General features: G+C 36.6%; 1 protein-coding gene across 1 annotated transcript in view; it reads left to right on the forward strand.

Annotated features, from left to right (window-relative positions):
* LOC121314225 (chondroitin sulfate N-acetylgalactosaminyltransferase 1-like) overlaps positions 1–17,874 on the forward strand; it is a 73,462-nt gene that overhangs the window by 11,770 nt on the left and 43,818 nt on the right. The window contains exon 2 of the mRNA XM_041247256.1: positions 6,949–8,637. Coding sequence (XP_041103190.1) covers positions 7,971–8,637 — 667 coding nt within the window. The 5' untranslated portion in view covers positions 6,949–7,970. The remainder of the gene's footprint in view (positions 1–6,948; positions 8,638–17,874) is intronic.

The following is a 17,874-nucleotide window of genomic DNA, read 5'->3' on the forward strand; positions in this document are numbered from 1 at the left end:
TGGGTAGGTGTCAGCCTTATGCTAAGTGATAAAAGAGCCGATCAAAGCATTCAATGGAGTTCATTAATTTGGTTTGCGGTCCCAAAGTTGGAAAAGAACTGAGCTCCAGCAGTGTGTTAAGATGTTGCAAACGAGCACTATGTTTTATGTCCCATTAGCGACCAAACTGCAGTAAAAGTTGTAAATGTCAGTAATGAAAAGCTGGGGTTTCCATGATAAATACCTGTGATATCGAAACAAATAGGGTGTTTAATTTCACTATGATTTGAATCCCAGGCTGTCTCATTACTGAAACAGCAATGAGATTGATATACTGAATACTGATCCTAAATTGTTTGTAATGTGTAAATTCTGTAAATGATGCTTGACATTAAAAGTTTCAATGGGAGGTACATTTACCAGATATATGTTATTTTAGTGCTACTTTCAAGTATTTTACACATATAGGTTGACAACTACATTAAAAGCACAGATTTGGAGCAATACCCCAAATAATGATCTTGTTTAATTGTGTGCCTTAAAGAGGTGAGATTGTGTCTATTTGACCCGAATTCACGCTAAAAAATGTTTTGTATTTTACTGCATTTTGGTTCCGCCAAGTGTTTTCAGTTTGTTAAAAAAAAAAAAAAAAAAAAAAACCTGTACATTTTCCCAGAAGCTTACTTGAAAATTTTACAGTAGTTTGGTCATTCACCTATTAATACTTACATTATTCATTAATAAATTAGACTTCCTCTATAGTCTGTATCCCATTGTTCTGCCAACAAAGAACACCCTCCCTTATGCTTATACAATAGCTTAACTTCCCCTTTAAGTTTTGAATTTAGATTAATAGCTTAGCTTTTCAGTGTGTTTTACCGTAACAGATTTTCACATTTGATTGAATCTTAGTGATGCATTTCCAGGTCAGACCCTTGGGCAATTCAGCCAAGGCCTTAACATGTCAGTGACCTGGATGAAAATACAACATTTGCAAATCATATATATATATATATATATATATATATATATATATATATATATATATATATATATATATATATAGACCAGAAACCAAGAACCAACACAAAATAAACAGAGAGGTGGAGTTTTGGTGAAGCTGAGCTCTTGCTTGCGCTCAGCATTTAATAAATGAACAGAGAGAAAATAAAAGGTTGCAAGACAAACAAAACACAGAACACGGCACTTTAGCCAAAACAAAGAGACAAACAAAATGGACTACACAGACAAACATGGTGAGCTGAAATTATGACTTTACGTTATTACTTTCTCCTCTCCACACCCATTCTCCAGTCACTGAACACACAACCCTGGATGAGTGAAACAGAATATGTACAGCCTTGTGGAAATATTCTACAACACTCCAACTATGGTGTTACTGAGGGAGCTGCTATGTCTGCTGAGAATTCACATGCCGGCAGCCTTTCTGCTTTGTTCTCCTCCCTAGCCTTTCTTTTCACGGTCAAGCCTCGATCAGCTGTTATATGTTACTAAAGTCAAGACCATAGATCATATTTGTCTTAGTTTAAGGTAAATACACCAGTACCCCAAGATAACTGTATTTTTTCCCATTGTTTAAACAAAAATTAAATTCTGCAACATCTTATTAGTCTGACAAAATAATTTGTAAAGATCATTTCAAAGATAACAACAAATAAAATAATTTTTGTATTAAGATGTGTAGCCTTTATAGCCTTGTTGCAACACCTTACTCACCACTAACCTCCAAGTTCAACAGTACTATTGCGAGGGGTGTTCATTGAAGTAATCAATTTTTTGATCACCAGGCTAGCTGGGAAACAGGTTTGACAAGAAGACTTTGAATATAGACAAATAGTTTTAATTTATTTTACTGCTATTCCATTCATATTCTTCTTTGAAAGCATGGGACATCTTCCTAAGAAAAAAATTCAGCTCCATTTATATCATACATGTTGTAGCAATTGGTTATACATCACATGGGAAAATGTACCTGGTATCCAAAACTGAGAATTCTGCAACACAGTGTCTGGGGTACAGTGAATAGGGTAAGAAATGAAATATATGCAGAAATGTTTTATAAAATCAGGACGACTACCCATTATTAATACTAGCATAACATGCATCTGAAAAGCTCAACTAAAGAAGACAAATGTCTTGCCAGCGGTGAAAGCATTAACCACAGCCTAGTTCCTTATAGTTCTGCCTGAGAATTGAAAGTGTTTAAAGTTATGGAGAGACATTTTGGAGTAGCCTATAAGAAGTAAAAGATGCTTCAAAGATGGGTGAATCTTTTATTTAAACAGCAGAAAAAATATGTAATGAATAGAATCCGTTTTTAATCAGATATAGGCTATTTGAAGTTGATATAAGAATATAGGCATGACGTTGTACTGTACAAAGCACTATAAGTACTATTGTTCAGCTGCAAGTACTGCTGAAGCAAGATACCGCAGTTAACAGCCAAACAGTTCATTTGTTCACTGATTTTTAGGCATCCCACTCAGATGGTCTTACAGTTAATTTTCAAGTGCAAGGCATCCCATGGCTTTTTTTCCACATCTGAGTCAGTTTTAATCACCTTCATTGAAGCCTTGTAATACAACTTGGCACCCATGGGTATAATGAGAATGAAGATTTTCATATGCTTACATTTGACAGGCAGTTCTTTTTTAGTCATTTCCCAGATGTAAAGCAGATAAATGTCTTGCCATGAAATTTACAGGAAATATTTTTCAATTCAGCACAATTTGGCAAATACTATTTTGGGATTTATCAATGCTAGACATTTGTATTTTTACTAAGATATACATAAAATGATGGGTCAATCAGTGTGACAGGATGTGGAATGGACACTTTTTTTATTTAATGTTCAGTCACCATGATAACACAAATTCAACAGACAGAAAAAAAAAAAAATGACTACATCTCAGTCATCTGTATTCAGAGGTCGGTTTGTCTTTCATCTTATTTTGATAACTTGGCTTCCAGTCAAGATCTTGCCTTGTTGCAGCACCAGCAGTAGCTTCTCCCCAACAGAATCACTAGGTGTTAAAAATAAATATGTCTACTGAATCAGTATAATTTTCAGGTACTTATCTTCCTGGTTACCATATCTTATTACATTTTTCTTAATCAAGAAAGGAAACCTGATTAATAGATGAAACTGCATTAATATACATTAATACTAAAAAGCTGGTTAGAATTATGTGTATATAAAGCTGTAAAAAAGGAGAAGTTTAAAATGTACAGTGACTGATTTGTCAACGTTCAGGATGAATCATGTCCCTCTTCAACTGGATGTCGTGCAGTAGGTGTTTATTTTCAAATTACAACTTTATGAATCATGGCATCAGGGAATGTTTTGATTATGGCAGTATATTCATCCCAAGAGATACCGAGGTGCCCTGTCAAAGATAAACTTATGTGTGCCTTATGTTTCCTAGTTGTGATGTCATCAGTGGTGTGTGTCCATCTGTGGTAAAATGCAGCAGGACATGTGGTGTAAATCCTAATGTTTAAATGTTCAACATACTGGTCAGCAAAGCATTTCTTTGTTTCTCCAGTAACAAGTTCTGTGTTCTTTTCCAATTTAGAAACAGTCTGTACTGCTGCTGTCTTCTATGGCATCTTTGGAAATTAGACTTTGGGTTAAAAATAAAAAGTAAAACAAATCACCTGTTCATTAACAAGCACTCTTGCTGGTTGCTAGGTAACAGGCAATAAGAAACTCTGTAGGTTTGATACCCACTCCCTAACAGCTTCCTGGCAATGGTGGAAACTGTGGTGTTACACATACATTATTATTTGGTTAGCATCTTGACTTCACTGGCCTTGAAGGTGTTAAGCTTATGAAAAAGATTTTCCTTGTTCTGCCTAGAAACTTTAACAAGGCATGCATTTCTGTTGTGAAACAAAAGCCTCACCTGAAGACTAGAAAGCCTGGCAACTGTTTTCATTAGTCGGGTTTGACAAAAGACATACACAAAGGTTTTAGTAATGAATCAAATATTGAAAAAACATAGCTACTGTTTAGTCAGTGGTTTTTACTGCTAATCTTTGGTACGGTATGTGAGTCAAGAATTTGCTGATTGGATTTAATAAAATCTCATTGCTTGCTGTGACATTTTTGCACCTATCTATTACTTCCTCTATCTATGTATTCCTCCATATACTGAATGTGGTGTATTAAATAGGAACCTAACATTTCAATCCATAATAATAATGTACACTTATTTTAATTCCAATTTAATAATAATAATAAAAACGTTATTTCAACCTCAACAGCACATTTTTGTCTACTGAGCATTGTGATAGATGTAACCATTGGGTGTTGTTCAGAAGGGACGTTGTAGGGGCTTATCCTTCATTAGCCAATCAATGTATCAATTAAACAATCTATCGATTAACCCCCTATTTAACCCTTTGCGGTCCTATGTCGGACCAGGTCCGACATTACAATTTTCCCTTTCCAAAGCACAGGTTTCTAGTTGTTTTTGTAAAGCACAGGTCTCTAGTCATTTTTTTCTCCTGAAAAAGCCGAGAAAACCTTTCAATGGCCAAGTGAGACCGATAGGAGCCGAATAAAACGGTAAAAAAAAAGTGCGTAATTCATCGCCCCATCCACTGCAGAGATAACACAGACATAACAAAGGAGGTAGCTGCTTCTGCATCCAGCACTCAAAGAACATCACAGGCATTTGCAGAGCTTTTTGAGATGTTATAGTAATAAAATAATGACTTGGATCACATTATTGAGGAGTTTGATGATAAAAAAGCAAACAAGGGATGGGGCATGGCTGTAGAGACAGTACTGAATGTCCTTTTGCGATTCAATGCCTTTTAAACCTGTTTTACTCCAAAAAAATATATATTTTAAACAGCGTGTGTAAAATAAACAGCGCGTGTGAAAATAAATTAGACCTGATGCGCCTGACAAACGCTGATTAAATGGACTACAGAGAGCCCTGGGTCGAACGCTCGTTCTTTGTCTGATTTTTTACATTTTCCACCTTCCTCCCCTCCTCCTCCAAACACAGCGCCACCTCTGCAACAGTCTCCCTCTACGGGCAAGTGACGTTCACTTCCCAACCTTACGCCCAGCTGAGCTGTCCTGAGGGGCCCCCCAGCCAAATCTATCTTAACAATTTTTCTATCATTCCAGGTTCCCCCTGCGGGGTAGCATACATGCTCCCCTACCTTGCAGGCTGATCAGCTCGGGCGTAGTCTCCCTGAGACAGGGGGCAACACTGTATCCTTTACTAAGAACTTGCTTAACCTATGCCAGGTGGCTCTCCGCAAGCCAAGGAGAAATCTCTCTAAAATCTCAAGCACATAGTTCCTATTTCCAAGTCCCAGCCCTTGCTCCTGCTCCTTGAATAATCTTTATAATGAGATAAAGATTGACCATTGCGGCCCTTTACTATTGGTTTACAAATTCGTCTTTCATACTATAATTTTCTTTTTTTTTTTTGCTGCATAGTCTCTAGAGGTACCAAAAGCAACCTTGTTAGCTCAATCAGCATTAGATATACTTTGCAGTAGTAGTTAAGTATAAATAATGCTTTAAAAACAGTGTTGTAATGAAGTACTGTTGCTGTTATATTAATAATGGCTGAAGTACAAACCAGGTTTCACTGTGATCTACCTGTAGAATTATAATAAGGCTCTCAAAGAAATGTGTACATTACCTTGCTGTGAAGGGAAAGGGGCGATTGCCAAGCAGTGTCAATATCGACATACAGTGAAGTCGTTAAAACAAGATTTAACACAGGCTGCTCTTATTCTGTCAGAATAAAATGCTGGGTTTGTCAATTCATTAAGATGTAGTTTAGTGTGTTCACCACTAACACAGCTAATCCTTTGACTAAAATAAACCCAAAACGATGCTGTCAAACAACAAATTGTGTTCAGTCAACTGGGGCATACACACAGTGCCGTTGTTAAGCTTTGACTTCCTGACTTCCTTTTTAGATGGAGTACAGTACTGTTGTTCTTTCTACCCTCTTCAGCAATGCTAGACATCGCACAATGTAATTATTTTTGCCAGGACTTCTGAGAACATGTACAGAACATCTGAACTTTTTTGTCCTTTCTTTTATGAGGAAAAAAAAAACTTGATATAGTAGTAGTATACATTCGTTGACAGAGGCTGCACTGTAAATATTCCTCAAAAAATCTGGTTTTGAATGGGTGATGTGAAATAGACCTAACACCAGGAGAGCATGATTACCAATCCGCTATGTTTTGAAGGGGTTAGCAGTTTCACTTAAGGCAGTCATAGTAAGCTACTGTGAAAGAACACATGACCGTTTTGACTTCAAGCCAGAGGTTTCAGTTAATGAATGAAGACAGTTGTTCACAAGCGTGGACAAGTATGTCTGTTGGCACTGTATTAACAGAACTGTGTTTGTTAAAGACTAGACGATCTGTCCAGATCCAGTGGGAAAACTTAACTAGTGACCATTAAATAACTGGCATCATTTTCACAGCCATGAATGAGATGAAATGTGTTCACTGTATCTTCAACATATTAGCACACCACAGTAGAATTACTATAGTTAATGTTTATTATTATAATGTATGAGCAACAAGAGTAACTTCAGGTAGAATTGCTGGAGTGCAACCAGACTGCTGCACACAAAGTAAAACTATTTTGCAATTGAAGATCTGTTTATGTTACAGTATCATAACTGTTGTTTAAAATCAGATGAGCTGCACTGTATTGTAATGTGCTGCAGTTTTAGTGTAACACAGTCATGTTATTTACATTGTTGTTGGTCCCTGCAGTTAAATTGCTGTCTAGTGGACCTATTGAACTTGGTGATTTGCCCACTAGACCGCACGTTCATCATTTACAAATGCAATGTTGCACACTTCATATGTAGTTTGAGGATTCACATGTTTCTTCCTTTGAAACAAGGGTTAACAGCTCGTATATAACTCGTTTGTGTGTCTCTGTCATTCCAGCTCTGGAGGCAATTGCGAGAAAGAGGGAACTATGTCCAGCCTTAATACAAGAAACAGTCTTTTCATCAATCTAAACCTTGGAACCCCTGTGCAGATAAACTACAATGGCTCAACCTGGATCCCAAGCATAGGCAATGCCAGTTACCATAAGGGTGGGTCAGATACAAGAGAATAAACATCGTAACCAGATGAGAAGATTGTTTTACAGAACCACAGACCAGCCTGCAGCTTTACAGCTAACCTCCTTTGGACCGGATGTAAAATACTACTCAGATGCTACTTTACCGGATCTTTGTATATGTACTGCAGAAGGTATCAACGACTTTAACCAGATAGCAGCTGCTTTAATGTGCAATATGTTAATGGCTTAAAATGGATTATCCAAAACATCACTGACCTTTGTGCAAGTACTGAAAAAAATATATAAAAAAAACCCCAAAAAAACCCAAAAAACACATGTATGCCTAACTGCCTTTGGCAGGTACTGAGAAAACACATTCCAGAAATCTGCTTCTGTGTCAGAAATAGCATCTTTATATGACGATTTAAGAAGTTGCATGGTGTGTTGATGCTTCAGGGTGAGATATAATCAATCAGCATTTATGCCATCATTGCCTTAAGGAAACTGTGTGATATTTAAACGTGACATGTGCTAATTGACACCTGACTACCTACAGATGGGACCAGGGAGACATTTGTCAAACCAACTGAATCAAATGAAAGGATTTGTACTGCAAAACATGCCACTGACCTGACAAGAGAACTAGATTTGTACTTTATAGAACACATTCTATGATTGACATTTGGATGTGAGTTTAGGGATCTGTGTCTGGCATTAACTACTTTCAAATACAAAAGAAAATATTGGGCCAGCTGATGCTACTAAGGATTGAAAAACAGTTTTTGTTTTGGATGTGAGATTTTAAAGTAAAAAAAAAAAAAAAAAAAAAAAAAAACACCTGTGGGCTCAGAACTGCCCCATAAGAGTGACTTGCGCCCAATGTAGCCCCTGAGCAAATCTAATGTTGCGGAGGGGGCTGCTGGCTTCGGGGTTCCGAGTGGCCTTGCTACTGGTGCTGCTGTGCTGCTGCCTGTCACTGATCTACATGCTGGCATGCAGCCCGCGGGCAGACGATGGTCAGGTCCCGCTCCCCCGGCCCAACAGCCCCACAGGCAAGGAGGGCTACCAGGCCCTGCTCCAGGAGCATGAGGAGCAGCATCGACACTATATCAGCAGCCTGAAGAAGCAGATCTCCCAGCTGAAAGATGAGCTACAGGAGCGCAGTGAGCAACTCAAGACCGTGCAGGGCTCCCTGGAGCACGGAGGGGTGGGCTTTGGGGCGGGAGGTGTCGGTGTTGGGGGGTTAATGGGAGGGGATGGTGGGATGAGCGATAGGAGCCGCACAGACCTCATGGAGTTTCTGAGGTCCCAGCTGAGCCGAGCAGAGGTGCATGCCGGCACTAAGATCCCCACGGAGTATGCCGTGGTGCCCTTCGAGAGCTTCACTCTGCAGAAGGTGTACCAGCTTGAGACAGGTCTCACCCGGCACCCCGAAGAGAAGCCTGTGCGCAAGGACAAGCGGGACGAGCTGATTGAGATGCTGGAGACAGCGCTGGAGACGCTCAACTCCCCTGAGGAGGAAGGGAACACCCACCGCCGCATGTATTCAGCTTCTGACTTCATTGAAGGTAAGTGGGAACTTTATATGCAATATTTGTGCATTTTTTAAATCTTAATTTTGTAAATAGGGTTCTGTAAGAATTTGGTTATGATTACTAATATAACAATTCATAACCCACCCCACCTCACCCCTGAAAAGTAGCATGTCTGTCTGCTGAGAAGAAAAACTTGTGTTTGTAATATATAACGTGAAAACCACAAAATCTTGCAAAATAAACAAAAATATATATATATATATATATATATATATATATATATATATATATATATATATATATATATATATATATATATATGTATCCTTTATCTCAGGTGTACTGTATAAAATTGTATAAAATGTGATTTCTGGGGTTAACAAGTACCCCTTTGCTATGAAATAACATTTATTTCTAAGAACAATACAATGACAGCTTGTTATTGCTTATTTGTCACAGGTAATAAAATTCATACTGTCACTAGAGATGCAGGTTAATTGAGTTGCCCAGCAAGGCAATCGCGTATTTATAACACTCCCTACAACACATTTATTTTACACACTGAAGATATGTGTTCTGTGCACATCTGTGTGTGTCTTATTTTATTATATTGACCGATTGTGCCTTCAGTAAGTACTATCACATTTGTGTGATTGCAGGCTTCTTTAACAATATTGAACTGTACTGCCACCAAAAGAGAATATTACACAGCAAATTGGCCAGTGTTAAATTAACTCTGTAAGAGTTAAATCTAACACGTTTCCAGTCTACATATGGCTCCATACTTCACAGTGTAAAAGTTACACTTTTGAAAAAGTAACAGTTTCATCGTGTGAAACATTTAACACTGTGGGAGTTAAATTTCCATCTCTTTCAGTGTGTAACTAGCACTCTTTTACTGTAAAATTAACTACCTAAGTGTTTGAAAATAGCACTGGGAGAGTGATATTAACACTGCTGAAATGACAAACTCATATAAATACACAATTGTGCTCTCTGTTTATAAACTATGTACATTTAACAAATGTAAACTAATATCTTCATAATTTGTCAAATACTGTTTCATTGCCTCAAAAGTAAATGAAACATTGTATTGAGCACAGGAAGGCTCCGGGAGACACACACCAAGGCTCACAAATACCATGTGGCTTATTTAGACAGCCAACATCAAGACAGCACCATCCAGACACTGAAACACAAATACAAGGTGACATGTACATAGTACATAAAACTACACAAGAAGGGTTCAACAGTTACAGGGTGTGGCAAAATAACTAACAGGGGCACTTACAATAATCACAACATTTATAACAACAATAACAACTGTATTTCCCTTACCCTATTTCCCACTCCCAGCATCCTCTGCTGCTCATTAACATATTAACCCAACCTTGAACATCTCCAGCATGGGCAGAAACATCGCCATTACAGAAATTACCGACTAAAATCCCGGATGTTAATGTTATTACCCTGGATTACTGTACTGTATTTTACAGTATGAAATATACCTTGGTTTAGATATGAAACAACACCGAGTGGCATAAAATGTGAAAATTTAACACCTAAAATCAACGCTAATGGTTAACACTGGGATTTCAACACTGGCCAATTTACTGTGTATGTTTCAGTATTACATACACAAAGTATCATAGCAATTTCACTGATTAGCTTCATTTATCATAGACAATAACTTTCACAAGTTGGAAGATACAGAGACTGTAATCAAATCAGTACAAAACTGATAATGGCGGAGGATAGTTTAGGCTTCCCTGATAGCCATCGCTTGTGTCATTAACAGTCTTGAAAACCAATGGCTTATTTAAAACCCTGCAGTGTTTCAATAGCAAAGTCATGTGTCTTTCCTGCAGTATTGATCAGAATAGAGGTTAAATCCAAGCCAGACTGATACGTTCCAGAAGCTTCATTAAATCAGCTAGCACTAACATCTATTGGAATTGAACGGCCTTATCTCAGGTTTGGATTTACAGTGGCAGGCCAAAGAGCAATGTAAATAATGTACGACTGGATTAGTGTTCCTCGATGTTAGCCTATTTATTGGAACCTTATGTGGAGGCTAATAACAGTATGACTTATTTTTGATAACAGTATGTCTTTGGGGTCATTTAACACAACCCATAGGTACTTGAATCTTCACCACACACTGTTTCATTCGTGTGCATTGAAATCTAATTGGGACTAAATTAATTATACATTTTATTCCAGGGCACTGTTGTTTCTCATTTTGAAAGACCACACAAAAGGGTCCAGTTTTTGGTTTGTATGTGGGTACAAAGATCAAAGGCTCTTCACTTCACAAACACAGAGCTCATTTACTGTCTTTCTTTTATATTACAATTAGATGAGCAATGACCAGACAGTGACCAGACCTCCACACCATAATTTCCTTTGGGAGATCCATATTAGTCTACTTAAAGCCGCAGTGTCTCACATTGTTCCATTTTACTGGTCCGGTATGGGGCTAATAGGGACACTGCTATTGTTATTTGCAGCAGAAGGATGTATACATATGTGACATAATCAAGCTGTGGCTCAGCCTAATAAGAAAAACAGAATATGAAAAAGGGGATTGCCTTTTTCCAAATTCCATTGGGTGAAATGTATTACCGTACGTAGTAAAGGAAACACAAGAAACATGTAAAAGACTTAGGAATAGATAAAAGCTATTTAAAAAAAATACAGGGTCTGTAGAGCGTTGTATATTTAGGCAGCTATTGGGCTCCAGACCAGTTTTCAGTAAATCTTAGGAATATCTTACATTCAGCTATACTTCAACCCCTGTGTGTATTCTGTGTTGTATGTTGTTTGTTAATGTTGGTGTATAGTCATTAGTACACGGGATATAAACGGGTCTGTGCAACATGAGTGTTTAAAATCTATATTTGTATTTAGGCACGAGGATTGCACAGCACTTCACGTGCAATTAAAAAGTAATAATATACGAGCACAGGGAATTGCACTTTATTAATTCACATGCAGTTGTACCGCGACTCCAATTGAATGATTGATTAGCAATCGAGTCTCGATACAGCTACATAAAAGTAGCATGTTTTCACTCACTCTGGGTTGTGTGTTCGGTGAGTGGAGAACAGGATTGGAGACGGAGGTAATCATAATAATAATAATAATAATAATAATAATAAAATAGAAGCTCACTGTGTTTTGTCTGTATAGTCCGTTTTATTTGTCTTTTTGTTTTGGCTACGAGTGCAGTGTCGTGTTTGTCTTACAACCTTTTATTTTCTCTCTGTCTGTGCACCATTAAATGCTGAGCGAGACCATTCGGTCACTGGTTACTGGTCTGACGTCACCCACTGCAGCTGTCTTTGTGACACACACACAGGAATTATTCCACATTTTGATATGTTAATCCCAGTAATTCAGTCTCAGCATTCACTGAATGAGCAGTCCAGCTTTCTAAAACACGCTTTACAGGAATCCCTTCACTTCAAGCAGCTATCTGTGCAAGAGGGGTACGCGCTGTGTGAATAACTGCAAGCCAGCCTCATTGGGAACTTGACATTTGTAAGGGAATGTGTGAAGGTAACTGTGATGAAGGGATTTCCACAGGACTGGAAAAAACTTCTTAATGAATCTGAAACAAACAATGGTGAAATGAGTAAACTCATGTAAAGCTGAAGCTTGGATCCAAGTACAGAACTCATTTATGGCTGACATAATGCTGTAGTGTGAGCGCCGATGCTCGGTTATTCTATTTGCATAATAAGTAAGGTTATTTATTTACATGTTGTATATAATCTATAGTCCCTTATAAAAAGTTTACCGCAGTTAAAGTATAGTAAAGTGTGGAAGGAAATATTGATGGAGAGATAGCAATACAGATCTACTGAATGGAAAACCACAGCCACACAAGTGTAGGTGGTTGATTCAATCCAGGGGATTCTTCAGCGCTCAAAAATGCAAAGCACCCCTTAGTTAAAAATCTTTTTGTAGACGGTCCCTCCATTTTAAAGGGTTTCATTCTGTGCCAGTACTGTTACTGTACATCTCGCATTGTATGTGACAGGAACTGAAAGAAGGAAAAACTAATTACAAGCAAAAGTAATTATTGAAGAATTATATCTCCTAAATGCAGTGTGATTGCTGGAAACATAGAGGCTTGCTTTGAAACAGGCTCCAGCAGTTGGATTTTTTAAATTAAATATTGTTCAGACATGTATGGACCCCGATGGCCCAGTCTGTTTCTTTTGAGCTACTGTAGATAAGTTAAACTACTACTGTAGTTAAGTTAAACTTAACTTCGGTAGAACAGGGATTTAAAAAAAAAAAAACATACTTTTTAATACATGGTATGTAGAATCAAAATCATATCACAGGTTAATTCTGTTTTTAAAAAAAAAGTTACAAAAAGGTTACATAATTAATTTTACTATAATACTTTGATCAGAAATAACATTGCCTCAACACATTTGCATAAAGAATGGAGGCGTTAGTCCAAAAACTGTTCTGTGTAATCTGTTGTGGTGGTTCTTGAAGACTGGTGTCTTAGTTAGCTTTTGGGAAGCCAATTTGAAAGCACCATCCACATGCCTGAATGAAGCTGAACAAGTACAGTAACAGATGAGTCTGGTGGTCCATCATCTTAGCGGAGACACAGACAACTAAACGTGAGAAAGGGTCAGTTTTATGTAGTTATCTTTACTTCTTTTCAGGATGCCCTGCCCAGTATTTTTCTTTAAACCATTTGTTTAAAATTTGTATTGCAGTCAGGTGGTAAATATTGACTATAGAGCAATAGCTGCTGTTTAAAATCTCGCGTCTGTAAGTGCTGTCTTATGTGCACTGGAAAACAATGCATGTTTTAAACAAGTATTTAGTTCCTGGAACTGAAACAAAATTCTGTACTGTTTAAAAACCACTTATCTGCCTACACTATTCTGCAGTATTCTTTTATAAAGATGAATAGAGATATTATCCATGCTCTCTTCAAACATGTTTTTTTTTTAAATCTGCGAGGCTCTGAAGGGTTGGTCGGTTAATTAGACTAAATCCACTGCACAGGTAAGGACTATATTATGTGTTAAATATGATTTTGTTAATCATGAATGAAATACAATACTACACCAATAATCTCTTTTTGTGAACAGATCTCTTCAATTTATGCGATTATGATTCAGGGTGCTTAAAAAGTCCCATCTGTTCAAAGGGTAACCCTGGAAGCACAAACATTGGGGTCTTAACAAACCAATAGAGATGTACACATGTCAAGCATGTTGGTGCTGTGGTTATAATTAAGGGAATAAAAGCACTTACCACTTTAGTAGTACACAGCATGAAGAAGACATTACCACTGCAGAGAATAACTACTGTAGAATATAGGTGCTTGCTCATTTCCATGGCTTTACATATGTCATTCATAACAATTACAAATGTTTGCCTCTGGGGCTTTCTTGTGAGTTGTTAAATATAATGCATATCTGCACTGTTTATTATTGGGAAACGGTAATAGCTTTTGAAAAAAAGTTGAACAGTCCATTTTATATTTTTAGTTTGGAATATAATCTGCTCTTTTTCAGTGTGCTGCTGCAGACACCCACCTTGTGTGAATATGTTTAAATAGATCCATTTAAAAAAACATGAATGTTTTCCAATACCTGTACAGTGGAGTAAGGAATTGAACCCATCAATAATCAACTTAATAAAGCTACCTTTGAGATGAGTTTTAGAGCAAGTGAAATATATCCATGTATACAGCGATCCATTTGTAAGCAGTTAAAATAGGATAGTAAAATACAAGCTGGAAGTAAAGAGCTCCCTTCTCAAAATATTGTGTCATTGTTCTCTCCCTGTTTTCTGAGATATTTCCTGTGGAAAGCCTATCATAATAACATATTTATTTTTGGCTCTTTTTTTTTCCTTTTTTTTTGTTTTTGTTTTGACGACAGAGGTCTCTACCCAGCAACATCACGCTTTGTTCCAGTCTATGGGACAGCGTCATCACTTTAAAGACAAACTTCTAAAGAACTGGCATATTAAACAAAAACAAACAAAAAAACAAAACAAAAAAAACACCAACAACTTGTATTTTGTTACTTTTAACATTTCTTATAGTTTCTCAAAGAGGACATGCCATGTATATCTTTTCACTACTCTGTCGTGTCTGTACCTGTGCCCTGTTAGTTTTTATGACCAGTGAAATATAAAAATTAGAAGGCTGTACCTTGGTAGTCTCTACTTTCCTGATGACGCCAACTACCAGACAGTAGCATCCTATCATCGGGGCTCTATTGTTTAAACAGATGCATTTCAGGTTAAGTTATTAATATTGATTTTCATGTCGTCTGTGAGTTGCTATGGTAATGGATAATTCTAATGAACACACTTCATTGACATGTTCACCTCATTAAAGTATTTTGTTAATCAGCAACATTTTACCACTATACAGAAACAAGTGTCACTGTAGGTTCTATGTTACACATATCAGAAAGTTATTTAAAAAAAAAAAAAAATATATATATATATATATATATATATATATATATATATATATATATATATATATATATATATATATATATATTGTAAACCTACAAATTGAATCCACAGCAGTTTTGCTTTGTTGCTATATTGTAATAAATTGACTTTTTGCAAATTTAACAATCGAATCATTCCAATGAACCATATATGTACAATTCAAGCTTTTTTGAGATACTAATTTATAATTTTAAGTGCATGAAACAGTCAAAAGGGAGCTTTTTTAGAACCAGAGTCACATCCTAATACAATCTCTGCTAAAACTGCACGTACACATATGATTCAATAATGATCCTGTGATAACCGTTATTCACTAGAGAGTGTGGTGGAGGTGTGCCTTGTCTTGAAATCAGTACAGACTGAATTAGAAGCTAACACTCACAGACTGCAGCTGTGGGTGAAATGGCAGCTGCACCCATCACTAATAAGTGGTTTTGTTTAGAAGAATGTATGATGCGCAGTAAACAAGTACAGCTTGCTGTTAAGACATAAATCTGTACATCCTTTACAGCCACATCTCCAACTTTACCTTCCTTTTCATGATCTCAATTTGCCTGTTGGCTTTGTTATCAACACTGATACTTTTTTGCAGAGGAAATTTCAATGTAATTTGAAAGTGAATCTGATTAGATGACATTTAAATAGCACAGTTTCACATAAGAAACAAGTGATCCTGGGTTAAACGCCCCCCACTCAATGCCTTTGAATAACTCGCTTGACCTCCTTGTGTTTAGTCCTGTCATAAACTTGGAAGCAGGGCTTCAAACTGTTTGGTCTGGTCTATTGTAGGTTGATGATTTTAGTGGGGAAAGTGCCATTGCAGCCTGTGTGTCTTGTTTGATTTGAAATGCTGGCAATTTAAATCATTGCACCATTGCATGTACTCAATGGTATGTTTGATGAGGTAGTTGAACCAGATATATTAGTGGCCTTTGTTCCATAAAAGCCTAGTAAACTGGAGGAATGTAACCTCTCTTTGCCTCGTTTAAACCAAAGCTGTGAAAAGCGTGTCCCTGATGTGTTAGGTTAACATGCCTTTTTCAATTACATCAATATGTGTGTGTGGCTTGTTTAAATTTTCCTCCGAAATGCTTGGCATCTTTGGAACAGTTTATTTTTGCTGTGTGGTCGTGCTTGATCAGCGCTGCTAACTAAATAAATGAATATCACTGTAATATAAACTGCATGGCATTACTTTCAACAATGAAGTCATGCCACAGTATAAATATAGCGTGTAGGATATTAGGACCCTGTTGATCCCTGTGCTTTGTAGGTATGCTTTGTTTTTCTTGTTTCACAGTGTATAATGTTGGGCTGTAATGTGTGCAAAATCTCTTACCAATGATTCTTTGTGTTGTAGCGGTTATACCTGCAAGAGATGGTGTTCTTCTTTTTGTTTGATAACTATCTATGTGTATAACTGAGGTATGCTTTCAAATTTAGTTTCATTTTTAATGACAATGCAAAGCATAACCAGTAAGGCAAGTGGTTAACTTTGTTTTATGTGTTTCACAACCACTGTTTTTCTAACCATTTTGTTTTGTTCATTTTATTATTGTTTTATTATTATTTACACTAATTTATTTATTTCTTATAATACAAGTGTAATTGAGGTTGTATTGATTTATGATTTTGGTTAGCTGTTATAAAGAACATTTATATACTACTTGTTTGCAAGTGAATAATTATGGTATTGTGTAATATCACACAACTGAGATTGCACTTAAAAGCAGCACTTTAGAAAGTATTTTGCACTTTATTCTATTTGGAGTGTATTTTGAATAACTGACCACTGTTTTATTTTTGAGGGTATGTGACTCCTTGAACCATTTCTGCATTAATGAATGGAGATTATATTTGGAGCTTGAGTATTAGAAAGCCCCCAGAACCAAGAATATACCAGAATAACATCTATACTATATTGGAACTTAATTTAGAGTGCTACAACCTCACTGATTTACCATCATTGCCTCATGCTTTTATCTCTTGTGACTCCTATAAATAAAATGGTTATATATTCATTTAATTGAGGAGTATCTGTAGTGGGGATATATTGTTGTGTTTTCATTGTTAATAGATAGGGTCTTCCACCCTTGTTTGGGAGTGGCGTAGTCCATAATTAATCAGTTAGAGGGTAAATGATCTACTGACCCTCCTTGCCGGTATATATATATATATATCTATATATAATATATATATATTGATATATATATATATATATATATATATATTACCTTACGGTATTTTTATGTTATATGGCTGGTTTGTTTCACAGCCTAATGCTGTATTCTATACAATAAGGTGATACAAGATTAGTACTAATTGGAGTCTATGAAACCAGCCACTCTAGCTACAAATTCAACCTTTCCTTTAACTTTTTGAATGTGATATTTACAGTCATTAAGAGGTCTTAGTTTTTATATAGCTTGTACAGTTTCTAACTGGTTTTAAACTTTCTTGAGACCCTTGTTGTCTGTCCATATGTATGATTAATGGTTCCAGAAAAAAAAAAAAAAAAAAACATATGACACATTAGTAACAATAATCATCTCAATATATGGAGCAAGGTTACTCTGAACCACTCAGACTAAGTGCAAAAATAATCTTTTCTGTATACCAGTCATTACGAAATAATAAAAGAAACTAAAGCCACAAAGACATAAAAGGTCATCCAAGACCCATTACTGAATACAAATCAGGCTTCATGGAAACCAATCCGTCACCATCTGGAAGAAGACATTGAAAATGACTTCTAGT

This window comes from Polyodon spathula, chromosome 1 (genome assembly GCF_017654505.1).
Source record: "Polyodon spathula isolate WHYD16114869_AA chromosome 1, ASM1765450v1, whole genome shotgun sequence".
In the NCBI taxonomy this organism is placed as follows: Eukaryota; Metazoa; Chordata; class Actinopteri; order Acipenseriformes; family Polyodontidae; genus Polyodon; species Polyodon spathula.